General features: G+C 41.6%; 1 protein-coding gene across 1 annotated transcript in view; it reads right to left on the bottom strand.

Moving 5' to 3' along the window:
- Positions 1-7422: 7422 nt before the first annotated feature.
- The window catches only part of NR5A2 (nuclear receptor subfamily 5 group A member 2), a 131159-nt gene continuing 125974 nt past the window's right edge, over positions 7423-12607 (bottom strand). Inside the window, exon 7 of the mRNA XM_058177973.1 lies at positions 7423-12200. Within this exon, the coding sequence (XP_058033956.1) occupies positions 11953-12200 (248 nt within the window). The 3' untranslated portion in view covers positions 7423-11952. The remainder of the gene's footprint in view (positions 12201-12607) is intronic.

The following is a 12607-nucleotide window of genomic DNA, read 5'->3' as shown; positions in this document are numbered from 1 at the left end:
TTTGGACAATATGCAGGTTGTATTACACGAATGGCTATTTTATGTGTGAAATTATGACTGAAATATTTCTGCACCTCTATTGGTTCACACTGTCAGGAAGTTTCTCCTTAGTTTTAGGTTGCTTCTCTCTTTGTTCAGTTTCCATCCATTGCTTCTTGTTTTGCCTTCTGGTGCTTTGGAAAATACATCCCCCCGCTTCTTTCTGGCAGCCCTTTAAAAGTCTGTTGCCTATCACACTCTTGGGCAAAGCATGTGAGCCATTTCCTCCTTTCAATGATCCATGAAAATACATTTATAGTATGTAGATAATAAAGCTGAAAAAAGGTGAACAACTTTTTTACAGAACTATAGATACGTTGAGGCTGGGTGTGACAAGGAATGGTTGGGAGGGGAGGGGTCAGGCAAGGAACCCCAGACGTGAGTGACATTGAGTTGGACACACCTACCCAATCACATGACCATCAAGCCATGCCCACTGGCCCACAAAATAAGCCATGCCTACAGAACCGGTAGTAAAAAATTTAGAACCCACCCCTGACCAATACCCACACACCCACACCCAAAGTAATCCCTCCAGGAATTCTTTCTCAGATAAGTGGACATCTGATTCCAAGCATTAGACTGCATTAAGTATGATTTGTTTAATCAACCTTTAATAAATACACCATATGGTCATTCGGAAACTATGGCTTTACAAACCATTATGATCTGATTCATAAACTATCCAAAGCCCAAACTAAACAAACTATATTATGGTTCAGTTTAATGGTCCCTAACCTATGGCCTGTGTTTCATAAGCAGACTGCAGGCCATCCCTGGGCTAGTGGAAGATAACACAATGTCAGCTCATGTACCGCTTATGCATCATAAGCAACATTATTACAATATTATTCACACTGCAGTTCACTTTACAAATATCCCAGCATAATATAATATTCTTTGAACTGTAGCCTGTTTGTGCGCAAGCATACTGAATTATTACAACATGGCTATATTTTTTTAATGGTAATGTTACATGGTTCACAGAGTCTTTAGAAATGTTCTGGATTGGCTTAGTGTAAAATGTGACTCTATTCTGGTTTCCGCAACCTCTGGTTCCAATTTTTTGACAGCTTCACATGATGTAGCAGGAAAAGGCTTCTAAAATAGGAACATAGGAAATTGCTTTAGACCATTCATTCATACAATGTAACCACATTGACAGCTGCTCTCCAGAATTTGGTTTATGTTGTAGGAATGACACAACATGGGTCTTTTAGTGATTTTTTTTTTTTGCAGGGTGCATGTGTAACCATGAGGACCTGTGGACTCTTCGCAACCATTTAAAAAATGTTTAGTAGCAGAACAGTCAGCATTTTTTAAAGGTCTGAATTCAAATACAAGAATTTTTAAGGATCTGAATCAGAGGTGAAATGCTACCAGTTCGGACCAGTTCAGCCGAACTGGTAGCAGTGCGCTTGGTGTTCTGCCCACCCGAACCACCCACCGTGGCAGCATGAGGCTCCGCCCACCCACCTAGATGTCTTTACTTCCTGGTTTTAACCAGGAAGTCACCTTTTATCCTCTGCACATGCGCAGAGTCCAAAATTGCACATGACTCACGCACGCAGAGCGCGCACTTCTGAACTGGTAGGGAAGGTAAGTAGATTTCACCCCTGATCTGAATTATAAATAGAATAATATAGCATAGATTCCTACCTTTGTCATGGGTTTTTATTTGTTTTCTGGTAAACTTACCAAATCAGTGATTGATTTTTGATTGATTTTGATTTGATTGATTAAAACGGCAATAAGTTGGTGTCAACATTTAGTAATCACATAGATTTTCTCCAGAGATTGTCCATAGACAGTAATAATTACCCTTAATTCAGATTTTTGCATTTTTGCCTTGTTTTTCTTTTAAAGGCAGCAATCCCTTCTTACCAGGAAAGATTCTCAAGGCATACTTTTTAATCTGACAAAATTCGAAATTAAACAGGCCTGTTTTACAAATACAGACTGCGTGGTTTGCTGCTCAAGAATAGTTCTTGGGAGCTAGGAATTTGGAGAGAACATCAAAGGAAGCCTCCGTGTAAACATGGTGTGATCTCAGTCTCATTTGTAATCCTACAATGGAGGGATGGATTTTGAAGATGGTAGAATTGGCAGAAATGGCAACGTTGATTTGTTCTATCAGGGATAAAAGACTGGAACACATTATCATAGACTGGAACACTTTAATGGACTTTTTGCTGACAGTGGAAAATAAATGAAATGGTGATTTTTTGGATTTGTTGATTAAAAGGGTTTAATATGTGTACAACATGATGTACTCATAGAGAAGAAGGAGGAATATTAAATTGGTTTGTAGCTATGGTAGGGAAGATTAGAAGTAACTATTTTATATTTTTCTTTTATTTTTATTTGTACTACCTTTCACGTTTGACGTCTACACTGACTTGGGCATGTCATGAGAATGGCTGATGGTCGGATTCCGAAAGATCTCCTGTATGGAGAATTAGTGCAGGGAAAATGCCTCAGAGGGAGACCACAGCTGGGATATAAGGATATCTGCAAGAGGGACCTAAAGGCCCTGGGAGTGGACATTAACAACTGGGAAACCTTGACCTCTGATCGTTCAGCTTGGAGGCTAAAGACATAGCATGGCCTTCTCCAATTTGAAGAGACATTTGTTCAGCAGGCTGAGGCAAAGAGGCAGTCCCGGAATCAGCAAAATCTGGGGGCTGGGCAGGGGACAGAATGCATCTGCCCTCAGTGTGGAAGGGATTGCCACTCTCAAATTGGCCTTTTTAGCCACACTAGATGCTGTTTTCAGAGCATGATACCATAGTCTTTCGAGACTGAAGGATGCCAGTAGAACTACCTTTTGCATTTTTTTCTTAACTACCCTTTTGTATATGTTTTTATATTTATCTTTTATTCCTGTAAAAATCTTCTATAAAAATTAGATATGCAACCAGGATTTATTTTGAATAACTGAAGAGGTGACAATTATGAAAGGTGAGCTGCATAATCCACGGACACAATATTTATCTCTGATAAAGGAGAATATTTGTAGTTCAGGGTTGAAATGAGGAGTCCTTGGTTCTCTCTGAGCTTGGATGTTTTCTTGCAGACGTTTCATTATGCAAACTAGGTAATATTTTTTTTTTATTTATTTATTAAATTTTTATACCGCCCTTCTCCCGAAGGACTCAGGGCGGTGTACAGCCAAAGTAAAAACAAAGATATATACAATTTAAAACAACAATTAAAAAGAGCAAATTTTAAGGCCGATTATTAAAATTTAAATTAGAAGTTAAAGAATATTAAAAACCCAATTAAAATACATCACTAATTATGCCAGTCCCGCTTTAATGAATAAATATGTTTTGAGCTCACGACGGAAGGTCCGAAGATCAGGCACTTGACGCAGGCCGGGGGGAAGTTCGTTCCAGAGCGTCACTGCCCCCACAGAGAAGGCCCTCCTCCTGGGGGCCGCCAGCCGACACTGTTTGGCGGACGGCACCCTGAGGAGACCCTCTCTGTGCGAGCGTACGGGTCGGTGGGAGGCAAAAGGTAACAGCAGGCGGTCTCGTAAGTACCCGGGTCCTAAGCCATGGAGCGCTTTAAAGATAGTTACCAAAATCTTGAAGCGCACCCGAAAGACCACAGGAAGCCAGTGCAAGCTACGGAGCAGCGATGTCACGTGGGAGCCACGAGCGGCCCCCGTTACTACTCGCGCAGCCGCATTCTGGACTAGCTGTAGCCTCCGGGTGCACCTCAAGGGCAGCCCCATGTAGAGAGCATTGCAATAATCCAGCCTAGACGTAACCAGAGCGTGAGTGACCGTGCATAAGGCATCCCGATCAAGGAAGGGACGCAACTGGCGAACCAGGCGAACCTGGTAAAAGGCCCTCCTGGCGACGGCCGCCAGGTGTTCATCAAAAGACAGCCGTCCGTCCAGGAGGACACCCAAGTTGCGAACCGCCTCCTTTGGGGCCACTAACTCACCCCCAACAGTCAGCTGCGGATGCAGCTGACTGTACCGGGATGCCGGCATCCACAGCCACTCCGTCTTGGAGGGATTGAGCTTGAGTCTGTTTCTCCCCATCCAGACCCGTACAGCTTCCAGGCACCGGGACAGCACTTGACCGCCTGCTGGGGTGGTCCGGGTGGAAAAGTACAGCTGAGTATCATCAGCGACAGATGATAACTCACCCGAAACCACTGATGACCTCACCCAGCGGCTTCATATAGATGTTGAACAGGGTGGGCGAGAGAATCGACCCTGAGCCACCCCACAAGTGAGGCGCCTCGAGGACGACCTCTGCCCCCCTGTCAACACCGTCTGCGACCGGTCAGAGAGATAGGAGGAGAACCACCGATAAACGGTGCCCCCCACTCCCAATCCCTCCAACCGGCGCAGCAGGATACCATGGTCGATGGTATCGAAAGCCGCTGAGAGATCTAATAGGACCAAGGCAGAGGGGCAACCCCTGTCCCTGGCCCTCCAGAGGTCATCCACCAACGCGACCAAAGCCGTCTCCGTGCTATAACCGGGTCGGAAGCCGGACTGGAACGGGTCCAGATAGACAGTTTCCTCCAGGTGCCGGGGGAGCTGCCATGCAACCACACTCTCAACAACCTTCGCCACAAAGCGAAGGTTGGAGACTGGACGATAATTACTCAAAATAGCTGGGTCCAGGGAAGGCTTCTTGAGGAGAGGTCTCACCACCGCCTCCTTCAAGGCGGCGGGGAAAACCCCTTCCATCAAAGAAGCATTTATAATCCCCTGGAGCCAGCCTCGTGTCACTTCCTGAGCAGCCAGCACTAACCAGGAAGGGCACGGGTCCAGTAAACATGTAGTTGCATGTAACCTCCCCAGCAACCTGTCCATGTCCTCGGGAGCCACAGAATCAAACTCATCCCAAATAACCTCAACAAGACGTGACTCTGTCGTCCCAGCTGGATCATCGCAATCTTGGTCCAAACCATCCCGAAGCTGAATGATTTTATCGTATAGATAACCGTTAAACTCCTCAGCTCGTCCCTGTAAGGGGTCATCCCGTCCCTCTTGATGGAGGAGGGAACGGGTCACCCGAAACAGGGCGGCCGGGCGGTTATCTGCCGATGCAATGAGGGTGGAACGAGAGACGCCGCCTCCTCAGTGCCACTAGGTAGGTCCTAGTAAAGGACCTCACTAGTGTCCGATCAGCCTCGGAACGGCTAGACCTCCAAACACTCTCCAGGCGTCTTCTCCGGCGTTTCATCTCTCTCAGCTCCTCGGAAAACCAGGGAGCCAATTGAGATCTACGCCGGGTCAGAGGCCGCAAAGGCGCGACACGGTCCAAAGCCCCAGCCGCGGCCCGTTCCCAGGCCGCAACCAGTTCTTCAGTCGTGCCGTGGGTAAGATCCTCAGGAAGCGGCCCAAGCTCCGTCAGGAACCTCTCCGGGTCCATCAGGCGCCTGGGACGGAACCAACGCATTGGCTCCGTCTCCCTGCGGTGGTGAGCGGCGGTCTGAAAGTCTAGGCGAAGAAGAAAATGATCTGACCATGACACCGGTTCTTTCACTAAATCTCCTAAATCCAGATCATTTACCCACTGACCAGAGATAAAAATCAAGTCTAGCGCGCCTCCCCCAATGTGTGTAGGGCCATCAGTTACTTGAATCAGGTCCAAGGCCGTCATGGAGGCCTGGAACTCCTGAATATCAGCAGGGCTAGTAAGGAACTCCCCATCCCTTAGCTGTTGTTGGTCTTCATATGCATCTGAGTTCTTCCTAGGAACCTAGGATGTTGTAATGTACCATGTTTCTCCAAAAAGAAGGCTGAATCTTATTTTCTTTTGACCCTTGAAAAAACGGCTAGGCCACCTGTTTGGAGGGTTCTAATTATTGACTCACCTCGCGGCAGTGGCACCGACAGCCCCGCCTAGCAGGAGCCCCCTGCTGGCCCACTTCTTCTGCGGCCACTTGCCACCACTTGCATGCATCGCCCCAGCCTCCATTTTGCCTTCAGGATGCCTCCGTTTCGCCTTCAGATCCAGAGCTCTGTTATCGGCTGCAGATGCCTCTGGAAAACCCTCTTCAGCCGATAATAGAGCTCTGGATTGATCCGGAGCTCTATTATTGGCTGCAGATGCCTTCCGGCTTATCTTTTACCTGTGTGCCTCGCCCCAACCCTGCACCCCCGGGGTGGGCAAGATCTTAATTAGGGCTAATTTTGTGGGTGGGGCTTAATTTGATCGCATGAGCTCAAAAACATGATAGGGCTCCTTTTCAAGGTGGGTTGTCTTTTTGGAGAAACACAGTATCTACCGTATTACTATGGTTCATTGCCCAGTCAGCCACAGATTTAGACTGGATTTGGCATGTTTATTCACTTATTGAGTCTTTCCCAGATAGGCAGCTGTTAGGTGTCATCACAGGATGTTAGTTGTTTCAAGCAAAGCTGCCTTTTGCATTTGACTGATGGGACTGATTGTGATTTTGTCAGTGTCAATGGTGTTCAAATGGTGCTTCAGATGATTTGAGATTGCACCCTATCCTTTCACATAAAAGATCCTACTGGAAGCAGTCAATGTCGATATCAGTCAATCAAAATATATTTATGGTTCAAGAACAAACATGTTGGTCAATGTGAGAAAACCAGGTCAGTTAGAACTACTTGAATCATATCTGCATCCAGCTTTCAATACTCAGCTCCTCTCCTGGTTTTGGTCAAGTGTGCTTTGCTGCCAAGAATCAAAAGACAAAGGAATAAGAACTTACCTTCTGATCTAAAATGTCTAATTGATGACTGGCATTGCTTGATTGATCAAAGCTTGCAACAGTCTGGTACAAAGGCACCAAGAGGATATTGCCAGGAATCAAATCAGCAACACATTTCTCCTCTGAAAACTCTAATCCAGCTTCTCCTTCTTCAACTGCTTTATAATAACTCAGCCCCATAGTATTGGTCTACTTAGTCAAATTTGTTGCTACTCTGCCCAGCAGTAGTGATCTCAGATCTTCTGTCTCAGGACTTTTTTCAGTTCTTCCATCTTTCTAATTAAAAATAATAGGGGACTTACCTTCAGGCTATCTACATACCACATTATTGGCAGAGTTCACTGGGACTTTTACAATATCTATAATATCATTGTAATGATGTCACCTAAAGCAGGGGTCTCCAACCTTGGCAACTTTAAGACTTGTGGACTTCAACTCCCAGAATTCCTCAGCCAGCTTTGCTGGCTGAGGGATTCTGGGAGTTGAAGTCCACAAGTCTTAAAGTTACCAAGGTTGGAGACCCCTTACCTAAAGCTTTGCAGAGAATGTTTTGCCATGTATCTTGCATCCAAGTGTTTTCTACTCTTGAATATTGTTTTAAAGTATTAATAGCTATTAATGGTTTAGTGATATCAGAAAAACAATTTTAAAGTAATCAGAATGGCCATATCAATATTTATTGAAATTCTGGAAATAAAAATCCATTAGTGTTGAGAAAATTCCTGGCAAGGACTGACATGAGACAACATGAACTTCACAGATACATTCAGAGAACAAGTAACTAACTGCACAGTTTAAAGAGTTGCATGGATTCAAATGCCAGGTTGCTGCAGAACATAATGGTAATACAAATATTCAGACACTACAGTTGTCTGATTACAAACACTGAAACAACAATAAGAAACCAGCCAAAGCCAAAACCTTTGCATTTTAGTCTGCTTTTACTAATATGTAATCAAGAAAGCAATTGTAAGTTAACTGTCTTGTTACAAAGTGGTTAATAATTAACATTTATTTTGCAAACTTGGGCAATCGGATGAATTCCTGGAATCTCAGATGTTGGCTAATGTGTGTGATAATTGTAGGTAACTTTGTCCAATAATCATTCTTGGCTCTTAATATCCATGTGAATGATCTGGTTGTGTCTACTGAAAATTGTGCTCTGTGAGTGGTTTTCAGCTTTAAAATGACATCTACCATGGTGTTTCAGCAAAAAAAGGATTTTACAAGACACCTATGTGAAAAGTCTGAATTCAATAATTTTCCAATTAGCCTTATGTATCACAGATGATGATTTGAATTTTTAAAGCAATCTTCTTGTTTTTATAGGAAATATAAAGTGAACTATCAACATAAATTCCCTAAGATAGAGCTGTTAGTAGCTGCCACTGGAGAATCATGAGCAAATTCCAGAGTATTGGGCTTCATCACATTTCTCAGCTTCACATCCCACTATAATGGCATGTACAAGAATTCTAGACTCATTCTAGAGAAATTAGAAAATAATTGTCAATACTACTTCAACCGTATTAACATATGCAGGGCACCGAAGATGGAGATATTTAAAACATTCGATAAGGTGAACACATTTGACTTTTTTGTACCAAGTTTAAATAAAGTTTATTGGGCCTAGATAATAAGAGATATGTTGTATGCAGACAACAGCTTGGCTTACTTTGTGAAACTTCTGACTTTGCTTTCTCTTTTAATAGTAGATTCTCAATTTCATCCTGAAGCCCCTTTCACCAAATTATAAGTTTTTAATTTTGCATGAATATGCAAAGTCATATTCTGCACATCTGTAAAGTGAACTGAATGAGCTGGGCCTTAACTATTAGGCTGCTACTTTGATTTCTACTTCTACTGATGTTGTCTCCCAGTACGACTAAATTATTAGTAGCAGGTAACTGCAGAAATAAGATAGGAGTAACTATTTGTAGTCAAAGAAATATCCTTTTATATAAGCAAAGATGATTTGTCCTTTGTCTCTTCTGCCCCCCTCTCCATTAAAAGTCTGGAATTTAAAAACACCCAAATTCACATGGTGATAAAGTAGTCTAATACTAATACTACAGACATAAGTGTTGTCTTTGGTATACAATGTCCACTGCTTAAAAAAAATGTCCAGATAAGAGTGCACCGCTCTCTGTTCACATAAAACAAAGAGAAGTGCTAATCACAAAATTTACAATAGATTTTAAATAAACAACATTTAGGATTATGAAAATGTATAAACATTTAATCAAAAACCTGATTTTAAACTGAAACGTCCCTTGAATGTCCCTGAACTATGAACTATGAGTTGAAGACATGCTGTAATAAACATATATATTTGGTTTCTTTATTCTGCCTATATTTTTATATAAAGATGAAACCGAAGAACAATAAATTAGCATCACAATTGTCTACAATGAAAATGTGTTATACAATATAAATAAACTATTTAAAAGCCAGCAATCTTCATGAGGACAAATGGACAAATAAACAAGGCTTGTGGATTAGAAGTTTGATACAATTTCTACAAATGATTGTACAGCCAATAACCCAAACAGAAAAATAAAGTAATTAACACATACATGAGATTCTCCTTTTGATTTTAGTGTCTCACGACATACAGTAATTAAGTTCTGGTAAAGCTAGTTACCAATCTAGAAAGCAACATTAAGGAAACCATGGTTTTGCAATATTATCATGGGTTTTCCCCCTCCCCCCAGGACCTCACAAATGTAAACACAATAAACTTTATTTCCTTCAAAACTGTAAAGTATTAATACTTCCATCCTAAACATATTCGATCCACATTTGTACAGTTACCATTCAAAATTCTGAAATAAGGCAAAGCTTTCATTATGATGGCAAATTTCATAATACTGATAACTTCATTTTGGATAGAATTATTTGTCCTTCTCTGATATTTGTTCTGCGGTGGACTTTGGCTTTACAAAGATTTGGCAGTATCACTCTTTATTTAGCACACCAAAGATTTTTTGCTTTAATTCTTGTTTTTAAAATGTGTTTTTGGTTCCAAAGGATATACAAAAAGGACTCAGTTTTTTCAAACTACCACTAATAAGAACCAACCGCTGGATTTCATCAGTTGATCTATTTGTATCAATAGGACTAATTTGTTACTTTCAAAAATATTTGACCCCAAAGTAAGATAAAGCTGAAGAACTTGGTTTTCGGAATGGATAATGTGAAACAGACAAGAGAATATTGTGGAGATTTTCAGCCATCCAGGTCATAGTTGTTTCAAAGGTACTGTTTTTTCTTCAAAAGGCTGTTTTTTTCTTGAGGAAAAAGAAGCAAACGTTTTGGATAAGAAGCAAAACATTTTCTTCTTCTTCCTCAAGGGAAACACAGTTGCCAGTTGCCTTTCAAAGAAACAAGCACCTTCGAGGACAAGAGAATATTACTTGTGCCTCCTTGCATAAGGTAAGTTCTGGACCTTTCAAAAATACATCGAGAATGTGAGATTAAAAGGGAGATGTAGAGCTCTGGACAGGCAATCAAAGCAGAATGAAGTAATGAGTTTATAGTGAGGTCATAAATGGATAGCTGTTAGGACCAAATTCTGACAAAAGCATGTTAAAACCAAACATTGGTTGTGCCAGCTCAGAAGCCCATGACTAACTTCTGCACCTAGCATCGTTAATCAACTTGTCTCAAAAGGTTCTGGGTATTTTAAATTTCTCACAATGTCTCCTATTCCTCCCACAAAACTTCACTGAAATGCCCTTTCCATTGCCATGAGTTCAGTTTTGAGCCAAGGACCTGCTAAAATAAAAGTCCCAGGAAAACAATTTGAAGATGGTTTCCTTAAAATTGAAAGTGACTTTATCTGACATCTGTTCCCCTCCCCACAAGCTCTGATAGCTGATTTTATTAGTTAGACAGTGAATTCAGCTTACTGTCTAGTATGACCATCTAGTCACCTTTAATCGTTAGTTGTGTAGGCCAAGTAGGAAAACCAGGATGCTAGGCCTACAATAGTGATTGTGTCTGACCTGAAGACTCCAAAGTTATCCAATCCTACTCTTGAACTGCATGTGCAAATGGTTCATGAAGGACCCCCAACTGAGAGATATGTGGGAAACGAAAGAACTCACAGTGAAGACAAACAATGGGATATTAATTGAATTCATTAATCTGAATTCTCTCCGAATCCAGACTGGAGTTCAAGTGTGACAAGTAAAGAGATGCTACTGCTTGAGGTTTTATTTTAGGCCGAGATTAAATAGTAGCCACAAGCTGATCTGGCACTAAAAGCTTTGAGAAGCGATTCCAGTAATGTTTAATTTGAACCTGGAATTAAAGTCCACCATCAATTGCTTTGGAGCAGCTTTCTTCCAAAATTTGGCCCTGTGGTAGAGGAGAGATACTGCCTGGCTGAATAACATGAACCCAATGACAAAAGTAACCATAGACAACATTAAGAATGTCACGCTAATCTTTACGAATAAAATTATTTGCTCATCATCATCATTTTTCTCATGTTTGTTATCTGCAGGTCGGGGCTTACAGACAGACGAGAATCCAGGCTGTCCTTATTTGCTTGCTTGTGACACTATTCTGTATGCGTGCGTGTGCACGTGTGAGTGTGTGGTGCACTCCAGATTTTTTTTTAATATAATGTAGATATACAGATTCCTTTCGGAAGGAGAAATAAGAATCCAGTCTTTGGAAAGACGAGACAGGGAAACTGCAGTGTTGCATCCATTAGAGGTGTTTTCAGTCCTGCTAACCAGTGAAGGATTGTAGTGCATGCAGATCCCTTTGATCTGTTAGCTGAATACACAGATAAAACTTGCTCCTAAATTTATTCATAGTGGTAACTGGCAAAGTTTTTTTAAAAAAATGTATAAGCATTGTTCTTTCCTTTCCATTTTTTTTTTTTGCCTTTATTGATATTGATGTCGGTAGCCTTTCCGCTTGTAAATCTCCTTTTATGCGAGTGATTAAAGTCCTATACAAGTTCCTTCGGGGAGACTGTGTAGCATTTCATTCACAGTTGGCAATGCAAATACCCTGATACATCACTTATTTACTATTAGTATTTGATTATTATAACATTACTTTTTTTTTTTTTTTTGCAAAGTTTCTTGAAACCAAGTTATTTCAACTGGTGTCACTCGGAGAACTTTTAGAGTATTTTTCTTTTCTTTTCGGAAAAGCAGAAGCTGTATCGAAGGCTACCATTTATGCTCTCTTTGCATGCAGCATTTCAATGAGAAGGTTATTACATGGCACATCCCCGTTTAGGTGTTTATAGTAAAGGTACTCTTCAGCCTGCATGCTGATCGCCCGGATTTCTGGGAGTCGCAGGAGAAGCTGCCCAAATTTGTCTGTCTGCTGTGGGTAGTTGCACATGGTATAGTCCAGCAAAGCAGCATTCACTTGCTCTTGAACACCTTCTACCAGCTGGAAGTTCTCTAGATTTTTGACATCTGAATAATAAAAAAATAAAAATAAAAAAAAAGATTACGATCATGGCATAATCGTGGTGTTTATACAGGAAGTCCTCGACTTACAACAGTTCATTTACTGACCATTGAAAGTTACAATGGCACTGAAAAGAGTGACTTGTGACCATTTTTCACGCTTTATGATCATTGCAACATCCCTGTGGTCACGTGATCAAAATTCAGGTGCTCGGCAACTGACTCACATTTATGATGGTTGCAGTGTCCCAGAGTCATGTGATCACCTTTTGCGGCCTTCTGACAAGGAAAGTCAATGGGGAAGCCGGATTCACTTAGCAACCGTGTCACTAACTTAACAACTGCAGTGATTCACCTAACAACTGCGGCAAGAAAGGTCGTGAAACGGGTCAACATTCACGTAACAAATGTTT

The sequence above is a fragment of the Ahaetulla prasina genome, chromosome 3 (assembly GCF_028640845.1).
Source record: "Ahaetulla prasina isolate Xishuangbanna chromosome 3, ASM2864084v1, whole genome shotgun sequence".
NCBI classification, from domain to species: domain Eukaryota; kingdom Metazoa; phylum Chordata; class Lepidosauria; order Squamata; family Colubridae; genus Ahaetulla; species Ahaetulla prasina.
This window is presented reverse-complemented; position numbering and strand designations above follow the sequence as displayed.